The sequence below is a fragment of the Leptonotus elevatus genome, chromosome 12, assembly GCF_054856555.1.
Source record: "Leptonotus elevatus isolate MCC_2025b chromosome 12, RoL_Lele_1.0, whole genome shotgun sequence".
Taxonomy (NCBI): domain Eukaryota; kingdom Metazoa; phylum Chordata; class Actinopteri; order Syngnathiformes; family Syngnathidae; genus Leptonotus; species Leptonotus elevatus.
The window spans coordinates 9,437,326-9,461,020 of NC_141250.1; the positions used below are offsets into that span (position 1 = coordinate 9,437,326).

Here is a 23,695-nt window from a genome sequence, read left to right on the forward strand (position 1 = left end):
CATCCCCACGGGCGTGGCATTCCTGACGAGGGTGTGTGAAAACTGCTGAATAGTCGAGTGCCGCATCACCACCCTAATGGCTGCTTTATAGGCTTTCTATGCAAATGTGGAGCACATATGTGCTCCTTTAGCCTGGGAACGTCAGGATGTAATGCACCACTTGTGTGGGAAAGGAACAGACTGGGAGTAAGCAGGAGCAGATATCCTTTTTATACAGTGGAACCTCCAAAACTGAGCAATTTAGAGTTCATCCATATTGTTGTGGACAGAAGTGGCAAATCCAGGTCCAGAAAGTAAAAAGCCTGCCACAGTTTGGCTTTAGGCCCTGATGCTTAGCTATCTTGCCAGCTATTGATGCTAGCTAGCTAGCTTCCTAGCAGGTAAATGAGCACCATGGGAGCTAGCTAGGGAGCTAGCTGGCTAGCTAGCAAGCACCTGGGGCTAAAGCCAAACTGTGGAAGGGTTTTTACTTTCTGGACCTAGATTTGTCACCTCTGGTTGTGGAAAAAATCGGCCTCAACGATACGAGACTACTATGTGATGTGAATAGTTAACCATACACTTGTATGCCATGTTAAAACATTGCTTGTACAGCCAACAATGGCCACAAAGGCCCTGTTACGAAAAACTGACTTTTAAATTGCTTGTATAGAAATAGTGTCTCTGGAGTGCCTGCCCACCCATCAAATTACACAACCAAGTACAATTACAAAATGTAATCTGACTATTTCGAGAAATGTGTCTGCGAGTGAACAATTCTGAATTTCCACTACACTACTACTCATCATACAGAGGCATTATCATGTAGGATTATCCACAGCCCCCCACAGGTTGCCAAAAGGTAAGCAAAGCTGCATTGAGTTTTGTCAGATGCACAGATTACCGCCATTTTATCTTATCTTATAAGTGGTGTAAAATTGTTGATGGATTAGTGGCGGCAAGTCGTTGTGTTGTTGTGAGGTGATGTGTTCATGCGCCACATTCACACAGGCGAAGTGTATGAACTTCTGCCTCTACAGGCACTTGCCTTTTTCCGCACGTCTGCCCGACTGGCAAAGCCCGGGCTACGCCTACGGTTGTCATGGTAATGACAGTGGGACTTGCCATTGGCCCAGCAGTAACAGGCGATGTACAGTATAGAAAGGGGCTAATTTCAGACAAAAGATAGGGTGTGTAAAATGTGCTATCATTCTTGATCCCAGGTGGAGTTTGACAAAAGCATATCACAAACAACACAAACACTTGGAAAATATTTGCAATGGTAAAAAAATAAAATAAAATAAAGCAGATGGGACAATGTGAGGCTTTTTTTCCCCATTCAAATAATCAACCAGCGTCACAGATTGTGCTCAACTGAGCCAAGTTGAGGTTTGCGCTCCGGCAATTAGATTACAAAACGCAAAAGCCCGCGGACTTGCCAGAGTGATGTCAACACATGTGGTGGCAAGTCCCTCGTTCATGGCAATTTTTCCCCACTTCGCTTAAAGTGTGATTAGTGTGAGGAATACACTATATTGACATTAATGCTTCCAACTTGGTGGGGGAACAGTTTGGGAAAGGCCCTTTTCTGTTCCAGCAGAAATTCCCACACACGCACGCCAAAAATGTTCTCAAAATAGTTAGAGCTGTCATAAGTGCACAGGGGAGTATGTGTCTCATTACTTTTGTTCCTTGACTGTTGGTCAATTGAGTAGTAGCCACTCAAACAAGAACATCATTCCTACTTGATTATTCCAAATCATCAGGAATTCCTGGTATATAAAAATCTGTATTTTCTGACAAGCCTGGATTCCTATTATGTTCCTGTTAGTATAATGCAGTGGTATGCCATCAAGGCTGACTCTGGAACATATCTCTATTTCTGTTACTTCCTGTGGGAAAAACAAAATGGAAGTCTACCAGTCTCCTGGAGCTTTATCTTACCAAAGTATGTTAGCCACCAGGCCTGGAAGTTACAGAGGGATCCCTCGGGGTGGGATTCACCCTATACAAAGAAGGGGGGGGGAGAAAAACATTAAAGTGCGGGTGGATGGCGGGAGGACTCATGAACAATTGTGTGTTTATTTTAAAAAGCAAAGAGAGACTGACCATGACATATGCTAGGCTGTCAAAAAAGGCGGCGACAGTCAGGCTGAGAATCATCTTCTGTGACAAAATAAAAGGACAAAATGAGTCTCATGTGCACGCCCGGGCGTGAGAAGCGCTGTCAACACCGCTTTCCAAAGACCAATCAGAGTGGAGCTAATTACAACACAATGCTCGCGGAGCCGCATGAGTTATCTGGCCCTCGAAATAGATGCACCAATTGGCAGAGGTAGAAAGGGCCTTCAGTCCCCGAGAATTTGGCAACGGACAAAACGGCGACGCGGGAAATGATGGCAGACAAAAGCAAAACAGGATATGCGGTCATTCCGAGCCACGTCGGAGGAGAGTCTCTCTCCTCGTTTCCCCCTCCGCCGCACGCTGAACTCATTTGGTTGCGTGATCACAATAATCGACAGCTTTAAGCAGGCTTCGCGCGCACGGCTGGCAGGGGCCCAGCGGAGAGTGAGGCACGCAAATAAACACGATCTTTCATCAATACGCGTCCAACGGCGACCTTCGCCAAGGCTGCCGGATGGAGACGGGGGGAGGAAACAAGCTCAGCAGGGCCAAAGAGCACTAAAGACTATTGACTGACGGATAACCTTTGCAAGGAGATGGAGGTTGGGGAGGAAGAGGAGGAGGAGGAGGAGGGGGGGGGGGGGGGGCGACCTAGTCCGGAGGTAAGAGGATCCATCCTGAGCGTCGTGTTAAGATGTCATTTTACCTCAGATTACCAGGATGACTTTGGAGAGCGGCTCAACCTGACAAACCTGCTGCACATAAACACACGGCAGCAGCACAGACACCTATGGCAGATAAAACGGACCAGATTTCTATAAATACCGGCCTTTGACTTATATCATCTTTTATACAAATATTTCATTTCAGTCGTGGACTGACACTCAGATCCAACAAATGTGGCAGCGCCGTTAACTGCAATCATTATCATCCAAGGTTACCGACGGTACAGAGACAAAAAAGCAAGTTAGCTTTTAGCTGAACATCATGCATCCAACTTTAGTTATTTATTTATTTAACTCAAATTATGATAAGTCTACGTTTAGTGTCACATAAATTAACACGAGTAGTAATTAGGATACACAGACCTCTATTCAGGTAACAAGTCAGAGACGTAAAATAAAATGTCACTTTAAGTGAAATTGTCATTTAAGCTATCGCTGTTAGCAATGGAAAAAAAAAATTAACTAACTTAAGCAAAACATTACATAATTAGCCCACAACTGTCTTGTCTTTGTAGTGTATTCAATTAACTCATTCACTGCCATTGACGGCTATAGACGTCAAAAATTCATTTGAACTATTTATTAGCTTCACTTTTTTTCTTTCACTTTTGTTAAGAGTATGAAAACATAGAAAATTTGTTTTACTGTACATTTAGAACAGATATAAAATTTGTGATTAATCGTGAGTTAACTAGTGAAGTCATGTGATTAATTACAATTAAAAATTGTAATCGCCTGATGCCCCTAATAAAAAAAAGAAGAAAAAATTATTAAAAATGAGGGGTGTCAGACGATAATTTTTTTAAAAAATTGTAATTAATCACATGACTTCACGAGTTAACTCACGATTAATCACAATTTTTATATCTGTTCTAAATGTACAATAAAAAAATTATTGTTAACAAAAGTGGGGAAAAAAGGTGAAACTAATCAAAATAGTTCAAATGAATTTTTTACGTCTATAGCCGTCAATGGCAGTGAATGAGTCAAATATAAGTTGACATGATTTACAAAGCATTGTATTCTGTTTTTATTTATAGTTAATACAATCCAACGTCATTGGAATTGGTCTATAGGCTACACGTCGGATTAGGAACGTTAACTCGCGTTAACGCAAACGATCCCGGAGAAGCCGGCGGGAGCTAAATTGTAACATACAAAAGTAATTGCCATCCAAGCTGTTCACTGCAAAAACTGAAATCTTAAGGAAGATATAATTTCTTAAATTTAACCTAAATTTGCTTATTTTGATTTGACAAGTTATTTTTACTTAAAAAGAAATCGTCATGCAAGATCATTGTGCTTATTTTATGATACTTATTACTTAATTATCTTATTTAATCAAGCAGTCCTGGCATTGAGTGTTAACAGCCAGTTTTAAGTAGTGATGGGAAAATGAAGCTTCATGAAGCACTTGTAATATTTTTTGACTCCTCTAGATGCCACTCTTGGTTGAAAGATGCAGTGAAAATGTAATCAATTTCCTTTGCACTAGCCTTTATATTTAAACCAAGAGCACCATCTAGGGGAGTCAAAAAATATCACAAGTGCTTCATGAAGCTTCGTTTTCCCATCACTCGTTTTAAGTACCATGAGGATTAAAACAAGCATTTCCCACATTTTAAGATGATAACTAACTAACATCAAAGGCCCTGAATTGGGGTTTCATAAGTTTTCTTATTTTAAGATTTTGCATTATCTAGTAATAAGATAAATGGAAAAAAAATACAAGTATGAAAACAATCAGAAGAGTGCAATATTGTTCATTTCGTTATATTTACTAAGCTCATTTTTCCTTGTTTCAGTACCAGCTCAGTGGTCTAGTGCCTACCCTCAGACTTGAAGGTTGTGGGTTCAATTCCTGGCTGGGTCATGACAAAGAAAATGGGACCTGTTACCTCCCTGATTGACATTCAGGCTAAGTTATCCAAGCGGGAAAAAACCCCTAATACATTTTAAGAAAATAGTTCGATTTATTACAGCTTGAAAAAAGTAAAACATTACTTGTTTTTAGTCTGAAAATACTATTTTCAAGACCGCAGTGGTTGATATGGCCCAAGTATTATTTTATTATTTTTCAAAATCTTAACTCTTTGACTGCCAGACGTTTTCAGAAAAGGGATGCCGCCAGTGCCAGCCGATTTAAGCATTTTGACTGATTTTCAAGGTCCACAGAAAATGTTCTGTTTGGACTATGGAAACACACGTACTACCAAATGAAAGATTGGACTTTCATCTTTCATCAGAAAAAAAGAGTTTGTTTCTACCTTATTCCGTTCTTTAGTAATCAACAATAGAAAATGGTTAGTTTGACCCAATTTCGCCCGTGTTGGACCAAAATACGGAGAAATCAAGCTTTTAGTGAAACGATATTATTTCATGCATTCTAGTGAATTTGACACTTCTTTTTGTCCATGAATGATGCCACAAACACCTAAATAGTGCTTTACTTCTACAAAACACTACCACCAAGAATGAAAAAGTGTTTTTTGATAGCAAAATACGTTTATTTACATTCAACAGTGTAACAATTTGACAACAATTTGGCAAACTATTTACAAATGTGTGCAACTGTGGTGCTATTTACAAATATGTGGATGTTTCAACGACAGTTTTTCTTTGTGTAACACTCTCCTGCGTGCAAGAAGACGCAACAGCATTTGCATGATCCATTTTATCCACTCCATTCATGGTGGCATCGTAGTCCAGAAACAGTGTCTTCTCCGTGATCAGACTGTACCCGCTCCTCCGATGAATATGCATTGGACTCGGGGTACTCTTCATTGTCCGATCGAATGTCCGCTTGTGCAGCTCCGCGTTTTCCGGCCTTAGCAGCGCTAGCCGCGCTAGCCGCGCTTTGCCGATGAGGCTTACTACTTGTTCATAACAGTCACGCCAAAGCTTCCAACTTTGGCGTAGAGCTCGTTGTCATCTTCATCATCATCATCAATCTGCATTGGTCGATGCCAACTCTCCATCGCCCGATCGAATGTCCGATTGTGTAGAAGTACCCGGCCGGCTATTGTGCGCGTTTTCCGGCCTTAGCAGCGCTAGCCGCGCTAGCCGCGCTTAGCCGTGAGGCTTACTACGTGTTCATAACAGTCACGCCAAAGCTTCCAACTTTGGCGTAGAGCTCGTTGTCATCTTCATCATCATCATCAATCTGCATTGGTCGATGCCAACTCTCCATCGCCCGATCGAATGTCCGCTTGTGCAGAAGTACCCGGCCGGCTATTGTGCGCGTTTTCCGGCCTTAGCAGCGCTAGCCGCGCTAGCCGCGCGTAGCCGGTGAGGCTTACTACGTGATAGTAACAGGCCAAAGCTTCCAACTTTGGCGTAGAGCTCGTTGTCATCATCATCGTTGACATCAATGCGCTTTTTAGTATTGATTGATGCTTTCCGTCTTTGAAAAAAATGCTCAAGCTGAGCTGCTTGTAACCGGTTGCTTGGTCAAGCCATTGTGGCTTGGATCAGCCATTGTCTCCTCAACACTCTAGCTCCGCCTCACGTCTTCTACTGACGCCCACGGTGGGCGGCCCATCCAACCTTGTGCAAAGAGAGTCATCGCTGCCCTCTAGGGGCCAAAACGAGTCTTTGACTAATCAGATCAGCCTGATTCTTTCAGCACAGCTGCCCAAGGCTTTCCTGCACCCGTTTTTGAAAAAAAAAAAAAAAAACATAGGGGACGTCTTTTAACGTCCTCGGCGCCCTTCCCTAGGTTTATGCTAAACGTTTTATAACGTTTATGGCAGTCAAAGAGTTAAAGGTAAATTTAAGTAAAATTTTCTTGTTCTGTTGGCAGATCATTTTAAGTCATATTTTTCTTATTTTACTATATTTTATACAGTCCTTTTTGCAGTGTTTATGGACGTTCCCAGTTGTAGTTTCAACATTATACATAGAAATATACATGCTGTGTACCTAACCAAAATGCTAGCTTAATGCTAACACACAAAGCAAAAGGCTGAATATGGGCTAATGAAACTAGCATCTAACAACACTACCAGGTTATCCTCTGCGAAAAAACGAGTAATATTACTGCAGTTTACGGAGTCTAATTTTACTAGTTGTGAAACTCTTTTTCATGCATTGTGTATGTCTTTGTTTTACTGCCCCCGGTGGCCTAGACGCACACAACAGAAGAAGCACAATGTCAATGGGCATTGAAGCATGAACTGCTTAATTCTTTACATCCTATTTAATTATGTTAAATGTTTCAATATAAATATATTTTAAAGCACAATGACAGAGTGTTATTTTTCTTATTAATAAATGCTTTTTGGCATTTATTTTTTTGCAGGTCCGGAAAAATGTATATACATGCACACAGGACAAATGGAAAGCATTGCATTGAAGAGAGAGCGAGGATTTGCGGATGGGGTGGGGGTGCTGAAGGGCTACAGGTCGTTATCGCGGAACAACCACCAGTCAATTAACCCCACGCGTGTGATTAATCTCCTCATTTAACTGGGCTCAAACACGCCCAAGGATTTGTTAGGACTAATTGAGCACATCTGCTGTGGCTACGACGCCAAACACAAACGTAAATAAGAAGACAGGCCACTTCACCTGCGCCAAGGAGTGGTGGCGGCGGAGCAGCCAGATCACAAAGAGCATGAACATGCTGTGGAGAGAAAAAAAATGTGTGTGGGGGGGGTACAGTTAATACATCGCAGTAGTAAAAAAATTGTGTTAGAGTAGACAGAAACACTATGGTAACATGTTAAAAGAATGCTTTATGTAACACATTGTTAAGGCAAGACTCCCCAGGGGCACAATATTAGGTACACCTGCACAATATAAGGTGCCGTAGAGCTAATTTCCTGTGTGTCTGTCCTATTATCATCAAATTGAAGTGAGTTTTTTTTTATTCTGATTATTATTAAAGATAATATGTGCATCAATCAATCAATCAACTTTATTTCATTCATTTTTAACTCATTCACTGCCATTGACGGCTATAGACGTCAAAAATTCGTTTGAACTACTTCTATTTGTTTAACATTTTCTCCCACTTTTGTTAACAAGAGTATGAAAACCTAGAAAAAATTGTTATTGTACATTTAGAACAAAATTTTTGATTAATCATGAGTTAACGAGTGAAGTCATTCGATTATGGTAAAAAAAAAAATGTAATCGCCTGATGCCCCTAATTTTTCATAATCTTTTCCTTTTTTTGAAAAAAAAGAAAAGATTATTAAAAATTAGGGGCGTAGTTTTTTTCGTAATTAATCGCATGACTTCACGAGTTAACTCTCAAATTTTATATCTGTTCTAAATGTACAATATTTTTTTTCTAGGTTTTCATACTCTTGTTAACAAAAGTGGGAAAAAAATGCTAAACTAATTGAAATAGTTCAAATGAATTTTTGACATCTATAGCCGTCAATGGCAGTGAATGAGTTAAAAGAAAGAAAGACAATAAAAAGCAATATTCCAATTCAAAGTAAAGCAAAAGAATGAAAGGGGACAGAAAGAAGTCAAACTTGTTTTGTCTGCCCCTGCATAATTAAAACAAAAGTAAAACAAGTAGAGAAAATGCCAACAAAAAAGTAGCTGAGTCCACACTGACTTTCATAATCTTTGATTTAGCTCTTTGTCGCATATTCGGATCAAATAAAGCATGTATAAAAAATGTGGTGAAACATGATCTCATTGGACAAAGCAAATGGCAGCACTGTCCAATGAAAAACATGCATCTCCCAAAAATGTTTCATTTTATTCTAAACAAAAATGACTTTTTTTTTTATAGCGGGGACATACCGGCAATAAGCATTTTCTACCAAAAAGCAAGAAAAAAAAGAAAAAAATTAAAGAAAAGTTACTTCTCAGTAGACAAATATAGAAAAAGTTCACCATATGCCGAGCATTATTATTTTTGTAAAGCCAATATGTATTGGATCACATTAAAGTGTGGAGGTGTACCTAATATTGTGGCCAGTGAATTGCAAGATTGTAAAAAAAAAAAGGATTTTTTTTTTTTTATACATATAATGATGAGCAAGGATTTTATCTGTTAACCACGCTCAGTTATGAAGAATTCCGCTGTAACTACCAAACTAAATAAAGGTCACCGAGAGGAATCATTGAGAGGTAATTTAAAGTAATATTCACCATCCCACCAATGAGAACGTTCCCGTGGCTCTTTTCACTGTTAATATCACCGCCTGGAAATGAGAAGCAATTAGTTATTATGAGGCTCTTACTATAAATAAAGTGTGCAAGCTTGCGCCGTAAGTGATCGTAACCTCAGAGGTGGCAAATGAGAAGGTTGTTTGTCCGTAGCAATAAGTGAAGAATGTGCTACAGCGTGATTTTAAGCAAGCAAAAATATATATTTACAGTTGAAACTGTGTCCATGAGCCTATTTCTTGATGTCATAGTCCTACAGGCCAAGAACGCCGTGACACTCCCTGTTGAAACCAATCTAATCCTTTAAGAATGTTGTTGATAATAGCGAGAGATTTTTTTTTTAAGCAAACACAGCATGTTTACAATCAACACGACAGTGTTTCTGTTTGCCTTGTGATTTTTTTGCATTTCATACAGCTCAAGAGGGTGATAATAATCACCTGAAACTGATCGGGTCAATTGATAAGGTAGAAAAGTAGAAGATGCACAATAGACGAATGTCATTCCGTTCAAGCAAAGCTTGTTTGTGTCACACTTACATGCTTATGTGACCTATTTCTGCATAGCAGGCAACACTATAACATGCAAGCAGCCTGCAAATGACCTGATCAGTTGAAAAATTGTGTCCATAACTACAAAATGCAAAGAGTGAATTTCCTTTCATTCAGGTAAACGTGTTTACGACAAACAATACTAGAGCTGGGCGATTTGACGATATATATTTTAGGTGAATACTTTTTTTTTTTTATGGCGGTATACCGCAAATGGTGAATAATAATTTTGACAAAAGGAGCTTATTTGCACAACAAATTATTTGACTTAACATGCATGTTCCACACAGCTGCCACCAGGTGGCAGACTAAACAATAAACTCGGGAAGTGATAATCATGATCATACATGACAAAGTTAAGGTCAGTTATGTTAAAGAAATTTATAAATGACGAGATGGGTGAACGCACTTAACGAGTACTACTACTTTGGTAAATATTAACAACGAGAAAACCCATAATATTAACTAGACAAAGTGCAATTTCTGCAGAAATCAACGATCAAGTTACTCCAATAAAAGTTGTTTTTTTCCCAGCGTGGAGCCGTTCTTTTGAGTGATAGAAGTGCCGCGAGTAGCGCGCTAATTAGCATTAGCGAGTCAGACTGGAGTAGATCATTACAATTCATTGCACATCTTTAGATTGAAGCAAAAATCATTGTCGATCAAATCATTTCGAACCAAAAAGCGCCGCCAATCGAAAATTGATTATGAATCGAATCGCAGACCCAAAAATCGGAATCGAATCGAATCGTGAGACATTCAAAGATTCCCACCCCTAGTCTTGCGCGTTGTATTTTTTTATATATATTTATATAACTGAAAATATCTACATTGTGGCATATTATTGTGATATAAAATGGCCTATTTTGTAAAAGAAGACTTTTTTTTAATATTGCAACCGAAAGTGATCTGACCAATTAACGTAATGTCATTCAATTCAAACAGAGCATTTAACAACATCATTTACAGGCTCATGTGACCTCTTTCAGAATGTTATCAAACTCAAGATCGCTGTGACACGCTAGCAACCTGCAACTGAACTGACCAATTAAGACGAGTGTTTGTTCTAATACAAAACGTACAATAAAACGAATCACTGGATTCACACACATTTCACAACCAACACTTAACAAAAATTGTACCTACGAGCCCATTTTTTTTTTACATCATGAAACCCAAGAAGGCTGACGCTACCCGCATGAAACTGATACGATCAACAAGGTTGTTTGTCCCTAACAACGAGAGAGTTCACAATAAATGCCGTCCCCATTCGAGCAGAGTACGTTTGAACCACATTTACATGCTTACGTGACCTATTTTAACAAGTCATAAAAGTGAAGAGGGCCGTGACGTGACCCGCTATCAGCCTGCAATTGATCTGACCAATTAAGAAGAGCATAACAACTCGAGAATGCACTATAAAATCATTCCTTCCATTCAGGCAAACGTGCTCATACAACAGACACTAAACACAAACTGAATGTAACCTTCACATGCCTCTGTAGCTTATTTTGAACAGGTCATTAGAAGCAGCCCGAAACTGATCTGATAACTATCACCAGAGACAGACGAGCGTTTTCAACATGCGAGCGCAGGAATGACGAGAATGAAAAACGTGCGCGCCTGGCCCGGAAATGAAAGGCGCCGGCGGCAGTCTTGCATTTTAAAAGCGCGAATATCTGCATGATCACCTGTGCTACGTTGCTGCTGCTTTGGCCTTTTCCCCACAGCCGCTATCACTCGATCATACGCCACCATGGCAGGCAAAGGAGGAAATAAGACAGCCAATGGCCCAAAATGACCGAATTTCCACTCTAATGGATGCCATGTCCTAATAATTAGTCGCTGTTATCCACAAATAAATGACTTTGGCAAATAGACGCCCGCAAAAAGGTACCAACTGTGATGATCTCAGCTCATCGTTAATGCATATACAAGAGTTAACTGCTGAGCCTATTTGAATTCTGTTGCAAACCAAAACAGGAGCAAAAAACTAAATAAAGAATCTCTTTGATTGATTAAACTGCATGTTGCAAACGTGTGCAGTGTGCACAATCAAAGACCTTATGTGGTCAAAGCGTCTTTAACTCATTCACTGCCATTGACGTCAAAAATGTATTTGAACCATTTCTATTAGTTTAACATATTTTCCACTTTTGTTAACAAGAGTATGAAAACCTAGAATTTTTTTTATTGTACATTTACAACAGATATTACATTTGTGATTAATCGTGAGTCTATTGAAGTCATGCGATTAATTACAATTAAAAAATGTAATCGCCTGACGCAAATTTTTGGAGAAAAAAAAAGAAAAGATTATTACAAATTAGGGGCGTCAGGCGATTAAATTTTTTAATCGTAATCAATCGCATGACTGTTAACTCACAATTAATAACAAATTTTATATCTGTTCTAAATGTACAATATATTTTTTTAGGTTTTCATACTCTTGTTAACAAAAGTGGGGAAAAAAATGTTAAACCAATAAAACGAGTTCAAATGAATTTCTGACGTCTATAGCCGCCAATGGCAGTAAATGAGTTAATGCAGATTCAAACAGACTCACATGAGGTTTGTGTGGCATCATTTATTTTTCCTGATTTTACATGTTATTGCCATTTAACTGCATTTTTTTAAACCCTAATTTTACCAAATTGTGACAAACTAGTCTGTCGTACGTCCTCCAATGGAACATTAAATAACATCATTATGAAATTGACTAAGGTAGAACAGGATACTCTACTTAGTAAACCAACAGCCATGGATAATTCAAATTGCAGTTTTGCATGTTTTAGATAGTGAAACAATTGTTTCTCTATTTGAGGTAGAAACCAGCTTTACCAATTCATTCATCTGGAATAATTGACATAAGGAGAGAGATTGAATTATTTGCTTACCTTCTTTAAGAGGGCTTGCTGGTATATTATTAGTGTAACTTTGGAAAAACCAAAGCGTGCATTGGCGAATATCTGCACTTCAAACAAACTATAATGAGCACTTTTTGGTAATAAAAGGTCAGCGTGCACTCACGTTGCCCTCCCACTCCTCTCTGGCTGAATTCACTTTATCGTTTCGAGCAGATAAGGAGTTATTAGCTTTCACAATCTTGCCAAAACAAATAAGTTGCTTCCAGCAGGCACGGCTGGAGTTCAAGCCAGGAGAGCGAAAACGTGTTGTCCAGTGAAAGCTGAGCAGATAATTCGCTAAATAAGATATAAATATACGAAGGCGAAGTGTTTTGGTTAACCAGGAGCTAATGACAGCGTGCAGGTTTGCAACACCTGGGTTACTTTCATGGCCGTGCCACATAGTATTGCTCTTTTTATGTGTAACTGTAACCGTTGACTAACTAAAACAACCTCCCAATTAACAATTCTGCTGTTGATAAACCGGTGCTAGTGTTGCCACAGCTAGAGAAACCACTGATGCAGAGGCATGTTGCTAATGAGCTAATTGTCAGAACTGAACCGCTACTTACGCATCGATAGTCCTCAGATTGCGTGTTAAATATTACACAGCGTGAGTCGTTAATAGCGGGCTTTATATTCGGATTGTCCATTTCACCTCACATGCGTTTATTGACAAAATCAGCGTCGATTTGTTTGGGTTTTGGGCTGTGCATCGCACACCATTTCCTGGTCTACGGCACGCGCGGAGGACAAAAATACTAAAAATGCAAACAATTTTGGCCTCTCTTTACTTTCGTTTGCACGATGTTACAGTATTGTCTTTTAACCAGCACATGTTTTAGTTGTATTGCATCAAGCACTTCCTCTAAAGACATAATGTTTTCAAATGCCAGGAAGTTAGAAATTGGCCTGCCCCAGCAACAACTCTGGCATTCCCCCTTCCATTCACGGTGGCGCTTTCTCCACATGCCGATGATTCCAAAACAAGCCAGCTCATTTACAGTCAAATGTAGCAATGCGTGTGTGACCTTTGTCCAAAACGGTGGCATCTGTGAGTGAAAAACATTGAGAATCAGAGAAGAGAATGAAATGTCACACACAGGGTGTGTCTGCTGAAAATGTCTGAGGGCTATTTGCACTCTTTTGGGGGGGGGAATAACAATTACTGATTATTTTTTTTAAGTGTTTGCATGCATGCTTTGCAATTTGATGTGTTACGCTAGAATGACAACGTGAGTGTTTCAGGCTCAGCTGCATCCCCCCACCCCCTCCCCTTAGGTCAGGTGAAATTGCAACACATGGATGTGTTGATTATATCGCAAGAAATAGACCAAAAATAACAAATGCCGTTAAACACAGTTTCTTCCCATAGGAAATAATACAAATAATGTGTTTCAGCGTAAAACTGTTCCCATCCTAAAACCTTTATGAACTGCAATCTTTTAAAGTAACATTTACAGTCGTACAAGGGTTTAGAAAAAAAAAAAAGTTACAGAGTGTCTAAAGATAACTCGTCCTTTCTCAATGCTTGACGCATTAGCAGGCATAGTGTTTCTCTGGAGATGGAGGATTGCAGTGAGGCTGTCGACGACATCCATCCCACTTTTTAAGGTTATTACTGTCATACAAGTGCAAAAGTAAGGCAGTTAGCTTCATGCGTCAAACAGTTTAGCACATAAATGCCTTTTATAAGTGTAAAAAAAGAAGATAATTACATCTGATAAAAGTGAAAGTAAAACTGCTCTTCCTTTGAGAAAACTTGGTGAACGTGATTAAGGCAGTAAACGAATCACGCTTTTTAGCAGTAACAACATACACAAGTAAAAATAAGTTCATCAGTGTGAAATAAAACAAAAATAACGAAAGACTAAGGTAAATTTGAATAGATAGAGTAGATAAAATGAAAACAAAAATATAGATTGTGGACTCACCCTTAAATGATGGAGGGAAGTGAGTCTTTTCACATTAATGCTTTCTTTAACCTTAATGTTGATTTATTTATGTTTTGTGTTGTTGGGTACAAACCTTTTATGGGGGGCATTATACAAAATGACCCAATTTTTGTTGTTTTGTGCAAAACAACCCAGAAAGTTCGGCCAAATTGACCAAAGTAGTTGTTCAGTCCATTTTTGACCCAACTGTTTTAGAGTGCAGGGTGCAATAACTTCCATTTCATGTTCTTGGTGTTTCATCACTGTTGTCCAAACACATTGTAGAGTTAATAGTTGAGGCGCTCGCTTAGCTGAAAATGGCACTTGAGAATTTTGGGTCGGATTAGAAATTGTACCACTTGGGACCTTGGTCATTCCAATTTACAAGCAAAGCTAAAGGGCTGACAAGCCTTATTTAAATTTAAAAAAAAAACACCTCTACAAAAAACATATATATAAATAATAAAGCTGCCTCAGATAAAAAGCTTCCAGAGATTAGCATTAGACAATGGCGATCTGCACAACGGAACTCACAGGATGAACAAAAGGATCTGACACAGATTGAAAGAAACCAATTAACGAGGTACAACAAGACTAATGGCACACAACAAAGACACAGGTTGGGAGAACACAAGGGATGGCAGGGAGTCGATTGGAAGGGAGACAAGAAGGCCAACAGGCCTGATTGAATTGATGAGGAACGAGGTAAAATGCGGACGCACGCCGGGGGGGGGGGGGGGGGGGGGGGGTGATCAGGGAAGTATCCAAAATTTGTACTCAAGTAAGACTTCTGTTACTTTAAAAAAGTAAAACACTCAAGTAAAAATAAGTAGTCCTCCAAATAATTACTTGGGAAAGAGTAAGTATTCAGCGGGGGGAAAAATACTTACTACTGAGTAACTTCTTATTTAATTTTTAAATGGCGCATTTACTCAAATTTTTAATTTAAATGTGCAAATTCAAATATTGCCAAACAATATCACTTTAAAACATTTCTGACTTCTTTTTTTTAATTTTACAAAATAAAGTAAATTAATGCCATTTTCTAGCCACAAGAAATTGTATTAAATTAACTTTGTAGCAAAGTAGCAAAATCCACCCATTTTTATCCATCTCAGGGGGGCGGCCATTTTGCCACTTGCTGACGACTTAAAATGACAATACAGAACCTAATGCTGCATTCGAGGTTTTTCTGACCTTCGACCAGGAAAAGTACACTGGAACGCCCATTTGAAGTGGGTGGTCTGAATTGCATTGTCGGGAAGAAGAAAAAAAAAAAGACCCATCACTCAACTTCAGCTTCAACCCGACGTCACTCGACAATGGCGACCCCTGTTGGGACAAAGAATGTGAATGGCAAAACATGATTTACAAAATTAAAAACATTTATCTCTTCATTTATTATTAACTCATTGACTCCCATCCATTTTCACTGAAGCAATCTCCTTTGCTCCCGGCTGTTTTAGTGGATTTTGACTAATTTTGCAAGGCGCACAGAATATTGTGTTCTATTGCTATAAAAACATGGAACCTAACAAAAGAAAGATAAGAGTCTTTTCTTTTGTCGGGAAAAACTGTATATTTGTATCTGTTTCCGTTTTGCAGCAATTACCATTAGAATATAGCTAAGTTTCATCGTTATTCACAAATCTGTTTAAAACTGGGTAAATGAGCTTTTTGCAACATGGCCCTGGTTGATCTCTTATACTCGGCTGCCACCTGCTGGCCGTTTTTGTAATAAATACCATTGCTTTAAGCGACCTCTTCAGGTGAGAGGCTGCATCAAAGCCTTCTGTATGCTCTAAGCATTAAAAAGAATATTTAAAAAATTATAAATACGTTTTTGGGACCATGGCAATATTTAAAATAGAAAGTTTTGGGGAGAAAGTGAGTTAAATTAATTTTGTTATTCAAAATTATAACAACGTAATTTGTACTGACTGTGCGAAGATTTGTTGTTATCTCCCTGCATTAAGTTATTTAGTGAAAAGCATGAAATGCTTTGACGATAAGATATTCAGCCATCTTTACATTCACGTTTACATTCACCTGGAACGCTTTGAGTTCGGAACTGGGACTATCCGAGTGGGATAAATCCGACTTCCCACCTTCTTCGAAAGCAGCATAAGGGCTCAGCTTGTCAACGTCACATGACCAAACAGGTGATCCGTGATTGGTCATTATCTGAGCCCTTGGCACTGTGATGTCATATTCAGTCGCAGTGAACTGGCAAAATGGCCGCCTCCTGAGATTGATAAAAAGGGTTGGATTTTGCTGCTTAGATCATATTCCACAAACGCATTATTAATCAGAATGCCGTGTTCAGACTAGTGGGAGCACATCGACCATATTTGTAAAGAAAACATTTGACTGGATTTCCCCTTTTTGGAAAATGACTTAACATTCCATATTGTGCAGACATTTTAGAATGCACTCGTCCGGTCGGGCACGCTTTTCATGGGTATAATTATGACATGAAAATGAGTGAGGTAATGATCCAGAGTCGTTTCAGGCTGTCGGCGTGTTAACAATGAGCGCGATAAAAACATACTGTGCCACTAGAAAGACGACAGAAATGGAACGACAAAGTGGCTAACGATGCGGATAAGACGTCGCTGAATGGCTGTCGTTTCAAGTGATTAATAATTGAAGGCGGTTGGGACGTAACCGACGCAGCGCTCCCAAAAACAAAAACATGTTTTTATTTTGTCTGTTTAGTCTCGTGCGTGGAATGTGACATCCCAAAAGACTTCTCAACTGCTTTCTGATTTATTCTGAGCACTTTTTCCCCACAGGAAATAATCAGTTGCTGGTTTAAACTGTCACCATTCAAAAATCTAATATTCCATATATTTTGTGCCATTAGCTGAATGCAAGCATGTCTGATTTTCTGGATACTTTTGCTAAATAATTGATTGCTAGTGCTAAACTCATTCACTACAAAAAAATTATAGGTTTTCATACTCTTGTTAACAAAAGTGGAGAAAATTTATTTTTACTAATAGGAATAGTTAAAAATGAATATTTGACATCTATAACTGTCAATTAGTGAATAAGCTAATAGTGAATCTGAAAACTTTGTATTTATGATCGTAAGATCCTTGCATGAAATGAAGCCAGAATCCATTTAAAATTGAATTAGTTAATACAAAACTTTATTTTGACATATCAGTAGAAAAACAGTGCAAAGAATGCATCTTTTAGGCACATATCCAGTCAGTTTGTTGACATACAAAGTGATCTCATGGAATTCGTCATTGTTCTCAAAGCAGAACTATCAGCTGATTCCAGTACATTGACCAAAGTTTGAAAAAAGGAAATCACAGGCATTTTTAATTCAGCAAATGCCTCCTTCCTTATTTTTTTAGTTTTAAGACATCAGCGTGGAAGTTGCATGGTCATACGCACACATTAGCTATCTTCTAATTGGCGATTCATACCACACACACACACACACACACACACACACTGGCTGTTTGAACTCAACATTCACATGCCCTGAGGTAATAAATTACACATTAAATAACAGTTTTAAATATGTTTCACCTGCAAATCAAAGCAAAAACTCAATGCCCGTGAGTGCAAAAATAATTGTTAAAGCATCGAGTCGCATTCACTTTCAACACATTCTCAATCCAGTAGGCCAACACCCAACGTACTTGTAAAAGTTGGGAGGCTGCCATCTTCCATTCGTGGGTTAGTCATTTTCAATTTCAACCAGTTTCAAAGGTAAAATGTAACAATATGGATAGGGCCTTTAGGTGTCGCAAGTTTAAAACCCTTAGAGGAAAGCCCCACAAAACATGTAACCCACAAATGCTCATGATATACAGTAGCAACCATTTCCATCATAACTTTAGTGGCCCTCAAAGGACTTGAAATGGCCCCTGATAATAGAAACAGTCTGCTTTTTAGAGTCCAATCGACTGCTTGTAGCGCTTGGTGAGGGAGTCGGCCTGCGTGGTGAACTTGCTCAGAACCCCATGGAGCCCGGCCAGGTGGTACTGGAACTGCTTCTGCAGGTCGTCGTCCTCTTCATCCTCGTCGTATTCTGACGAACCGGAGGACAGTGAGGAGCTGAAGGAGGCCGTGGAGGCGATGGAGTTCATGCGGGTGAGCCGTGGCGGCGTCTCCTTGACGACCGGGGAGACCCTCAAGCCCCACTCGATGTCTCGACGGATGGACTTGAGCAGCTGGTAGTAGCTGTACATGTCCACGTCACCCTCGTCCACGTCAGACTTGTGGCCGCACAGCTCCGAGTCGTCGCCCAGCGGCACGTCCCGCAGCAGGCTGGGCACCATCACCGTCTGGTCCATGTTGTTCACCGCCCCGAGGAAGCGGTTCATGGCGTTGAAGAGGGAGTTTTTCTGAGCGGGCGTCTCGGGAAGCAGTCGCATCATTTTTGCCTGCGGAGTTTTCGCTTGTAATTCCAACAAGGGTTGAAGTGGCGGTTAATTTCCGGGTTGTGACTCCGAGGAAGGCACGCTGTTGGCCGGACTCGGTTGCTTCAGTTTCGCGCCTGGTCGTTGTTTGGCGTTTAACGTCCTGAACCCGCTTTAAGTAGAGAATGTTCAACGGCTTTAAATAGAGTAAGCGTCAAACTGCTCGACCTGTTTGTCCGGTTCTTCGACTTCAATCAAGCCTAACAGGAGCCGGGGTGACCGTGAATAGCACCCGGCAGAGCAGAACGAAGCGGGGAGGGGCTCCAAAGTGACAGCGAGCGGCCCAAAAAATAAAAAATAAAGTACGTAAATAACCAATAATAAGAACACAACAACAACAGCTGCTCGTTTCTTTTTATGTTCCTTTTTTTTTTTTTTTTACCTTAGCTTGAAATGTCCCGGCTCCGTTTGCAGTAAGGCATTAGTAGCGGTAACTCAGCCTACATTCTCCAAACATGACACATCCGTGCGTGGGTGAACTGGCAATTGATATGAATATTCATGAGCCATCAGGCCACCTGCGCTGGACTCCTCTGGGCCAATCAGAGGGCGCGTATGCAAAACAAGTAGCACGTGTTGGAAGTTTGACAAAGGCGTGTAGAAGCGTCTTTTTGTAATGCTAAAATGATAACAAAACAAAAAAAGTTTCTAAAACAAGATGCTGATTCATGTGCTGTAGTCACTTTGCAGTTAATTTCATTAATACTCACCTCAAAGGGTGCGGCATGATGATGTAAAAAAGAATGCTTCCATAATGACCATTTTTGCATTTTCAATATTATTTCACCTCAAATATAGTCATCTTTAATCAGCGCTTTTAAACAGCCGCAGCTGTCACAAAGTGCTTGAGAGAACCCATAACATAAAACCTTATCAGTACAAATATGAATTCTACAGTGGCGTCATGACTAGTTTAGTGAGTATGCTGCCTCTTACACAAAGTCACCTGGAATAGGCTCCAATTTACGCATCTCAAACAGAAATATAGACATGAATGAATGGATGGATAGTATCTCATTTAGGGGTCTCAAACTTGCGGCCCGGGAAGCATTTGCAGGCCGCAAGACAATATTATATACGTTTATTGTTTAAATATATTTTTTAATCACTTATGGGTTACCATATTTAGTGGCTAATAACTGCTTTTGCAAAACCTTATTTTGGAGATTACCAATTTTCACATTCTGAAAAATGTACAGTAATTGTTAATGTTCTGAACTGTTGTTCATAAAGATTGAATCAATTGTAAAAAAAAATAATAAAAAAAATTAAATACTTGTGGAATACTTATGCGGCCAAGATGTGCTCTACTCCGAGACATTTGAGGTCATTTAATCTACTGTATGCATCTGTGGGAATTACTGTAGGGCGGTTTGAGCAACACTATACAAGTAGCCCATCTTACCACATGAATAGTGGCCCTTCCAACTGCACAATGCAGCCTGAAAGTTGTGGTATCTCTTGGGGGTTGACTTGAATGGTAGTCAACCTAGCGTTCGTGGTCCCGTGCAAGACCCTCGAGAGCTTTTGAAACGACCCCCTAATTGGAAAAGGATTCCCCTGCTTTACTCTCTCATGTGTACAGCCTACTTATACATAGCACTTCCAATGAATATTGGCAACACTGTCGACTAATTGGCAGGAACATCATGTTATATTTTGAGTGATGAACGAGTCACATACCTTAGCGACGTTGATAACAGTATTTGTGCACCGGTGTACTGTGCCTAATAATACATCTGTACAGCAACAGCCTTGTAAAAAAAAAAAGAAAAAAAGAAAACACATTTAAAAAAATATATATATTTGCCTACAGAGAATAGCATCAAAATTCCCACAGCTCATATAAGCATGTGAAACCACTATAATGTGCTTTGCCAAATCATTAATAGTCTGCTCTTACCCGAAACAATCTGCTTCATAGCTCTTGGCAACTTGTCCAGCACATATCTGGGTATTAAAAAATAAAAAAATAAATATTTAACATAAAAATGTAAATTTGTACCCGTTGTTGGCATTTAGCCAAATGTTCAGCTTAAACACTTACAAAATTTTTGTATTTTCAAAAGCATTAAAAACAAATAACAAAACTTTATTTGAACCAGATTGCAGCAATATACGGCAAAATTGTAAACTGTTTTGGAGGCAACTCAATAACAATCTTTAAATAATAATAATAACTGTGTGCCATTCTAACATTTTGCTGTTGCTTTAAATCCATATAAATAAAACAGACTGGACGTGTATCAGTACACCGGCATTCATTTGCTGGATAAGCATTTTCAGGCTTTAAAATGATGCTATAGCCAAAACATTTCTTCACACTTGTTTTTGGTCATGTGCAAACAACTCCTATTATGGGATCGTCTGTATCTATAACAAAAATGACAAATGTTATAGTATGAACTTTTTACAACAAATCTGAGTTGTAAGCGTTACTTTTAAAAAGACGGTTATCTGACAATAATTTTAAAAATAGTTTTTGTTAAAACAAATGTCTGGAGCCTACAATACGTTTCGACTTTTATGTATTCACTAATGGTGTCGTTTAAAAAAAAAAAATGCAATTTGAGACTCATTTTCAAATGTTTTGATGCTTAAACTTGTCGGTGAAGCCTGTACATAAATGACCAAAAATGGAAGTTTTTACCGGCTCTCTCATGCTGCTTGTGGGGGGGAAAAAAGAAGAAATCAGAGAAAATTATAATGAAAACGTTGTCATTATCAGCAACAGAAATTGTATAAAAAATCCTGTTGTAAAATATTTTTTTGAAACAACTTTTTGACCATACATGTTTTTTTGATCAGAAATATTGAAGAGTTGTAACATTAATTAACTATTGGGTATATGCCACACAGTAACAATTACATTTTTATGCTTAAAAAAGAGCCATGCTAATAATTGTATGGAATCACTTTGATGAATAATAAAGGAGGAACCATAAACATATAAATAATATTAATAATAATAATAATGAATCAAAAGTACAAATTGAATACAATGAAAATAAACACAATGTAGTAAATAAATATATACAACATAAAATAGATTAAATAAATAATAATAATGAATAAACTGGTATGTATTGTGTGTGGGTTTTTGTTTTTGTTTTTTGCCTTTAACAGGAAAAGCATTTGAACAGATTAAATGTTGAGCAGTAAACAAAACACTTAACAGTGTGTTTTTTAAGTGCAAAATCAGAAAGCAAACTGCCTATGGCATAATACACAACAGCGGGGGCCTATTCTTAATTAGAAAGGAAATTGTGGTAAATATAGTTGTTCATGTCTCGGGTGCAGGCTTCTTGGGACCTAAAATGTACAATGCTGACATTTGAGCCACACTTCCTTTGGCTGTGAGTTATCAAAATGTTTTAAACTTTCTTTGGTCCTTCCTCGGGTCTCCTGACGGCGGTGTTCGGTTTAGGTGAACGATATGGGATTTTTTGAATAGGTTTTTGGTGAACTAACGAATATACACACACTCGCACGCACGCACGCACGCACACACACACATACTCACCCACACACAAAATAATACAAAAAAAAAAAAAAAAGAGAGCAATGATGATGACATTACCGAATGAACAATACTGAGCTCTTTAAAAAAATAAAAAATAAAAATAAAAATTTAACACACAATAGGCCTACAGACATTTTCATTTCTGAGGAGTCGACATCTTCTTTGTCATCAGGCTCGGGGCTTTTGTTTGGAAATTTGTTTGTTTGTTTGCCTAGGCATGCTCAAAAAAAAGAAAAGAAAAAGAGACCAGTACAAAATTTCGCCATAAGGGGAAGGTTGTAACACTTTTTAAAAACAGTTACAATCCTCCCCATGCCTGGCAGCCATTAAAAAGCTAACAATTTTTAGCATTTCGCTTTAGCATTTAGCTTCAAAGCTAGCGCTAAAGCAACACACCAAATTCAACAAGCAAAACTACTAAATGAGCTAAGTCAAACAATTGTATCTACAAAACAGTGGATAATGTGCAATTATTATTTTTTTTTTGGGGTTTCTTACCTGACATTTTGGGGGGGGGGGGGGGGGGGGCTCCAGAACAGACAGTTTGCAACTCAGAAGCATGAATCTTCAACAGTATCATTTCTGATTGGTCAAACTGAGGGTGTTACAACTATCCCTTTGTAACACTCCCCGGTCTCCCCTACTCACAATTCTAAATAGATTTGTGAATCATAATGAAACGTAGCTATTTTCTAATGCTAATTGCTGCAAAACGGAAACAGATATACTTTTTCCCCGACGAAAGACGAGACTCTAATCTTTGTTTTGTAAGGTTCCATGTTTTTATAGCAATAGAACACGATATTCTGTGGGCCTTGCCAAATCAGTCAAAATCCAGTAAACCAGCCGGGAGCGAAGGGGGTTGCTTCAGTGAAAATGGCTGGGAGTGAATGAGTTAAAATTGAATGAAATTAATGTCAATTTTCTATTCTTCTAGTTTCTAGGGAATGACTGTATAACTGGAACAAGGTAATGATTGTAAAATGTCAACAAGAGGACATCTTAGTATCTACCTGGTACTGGCATCGGCCACCGTCCCGAGTATCACTACTTTGAAATACAGCAAGGTATCAGCCCAATTCGCCCATCCCTACTCAACTCAACTCAAACAGCCGAAGGGGTGACGAGGATTGCTTCAGTGAAAATGGCTGGGAGTGAATGAGTTAATACCAACACTGTCACATTGTAATTATAGAAACCATCAATACCAAACAAAAACACAATAGAACAGCATGTCACCGTGCCACAAACTGCACACTATCTGGAACAGTTAAGAATCAATATTTATTGAATAACATGACAAAATACATCATACTCACCAGAGATGCTCATTATTAAATGTATTAATGATTGCAGATCGCTACAGGTGTGTTTTATAG

The 23,695-nt window shown here is 38.9% G+C and overlaps 2 protein-coding genes across 3 annotated transcripts in view; both read right to left on the reverse strand.

The window, feature by feature from the left end:
• Positions 1 to 13,143, reverse strand: part of LOC147164445 (cyclic AMP receptor 4) — a 99,039-nt gene extending 85,896 nt beyond the window's left edge. The window contains exons 1-5 of one of the 2 annotated variants that reach the window (XM_086091573.1): positions 12,990 to 13,143; positions 8,943 to 8,995; positions 7,398 to 7,452; positions 2,089 to 2,145; positions 1,924 to 1,984 (exon numbers count right to left, since the gene is read on the reverse strand). In XM_086091573.1, coding sequence (XP_085947699.1) covers positions 1,924 to 1,984; positions 2,089 to 2,145; positions 7,398 to 7,452; positions 8,943 to 8,995; positions 12,990 to 13,070 — 307 coding nt within the window. In that variant the 5' untranslated portion in view covers positions 13,071 to 13,143. The remainder of the gene's footprint in view (positions 1 to 1,923; positions 1,985 to 2,088; positions 2,146 to 7,397; positions 7,453 to 8,942; positions 8,996 to 12,989) is intronic. The other variant, XM_086091574.1, reaches the window with a different exon arrangement.
• A 4,334-nt stretch (positions 13,144 to 17,477) lies between these two features.
• LOC147164446 (mid1-interacting protein 1-B-like) lies at positions 17,478 to 19,240 on the reverse strand. The gene has a single exon (XM_086090359.1). The coding sequence runs from the start codon at positions 18,749 to 18,751 to the stop codon at positions 18,263 to 18,265; it is 489 nt and encodes a 162-aa protein (XP_085946485.1). The 5' UTR covers positions 18,752 to 19,240; the 3' UTR covers positions 17,478 to 18,262.
• Positions 19,241 to 23,695: the final 4,455 nt, after the last annotated feature.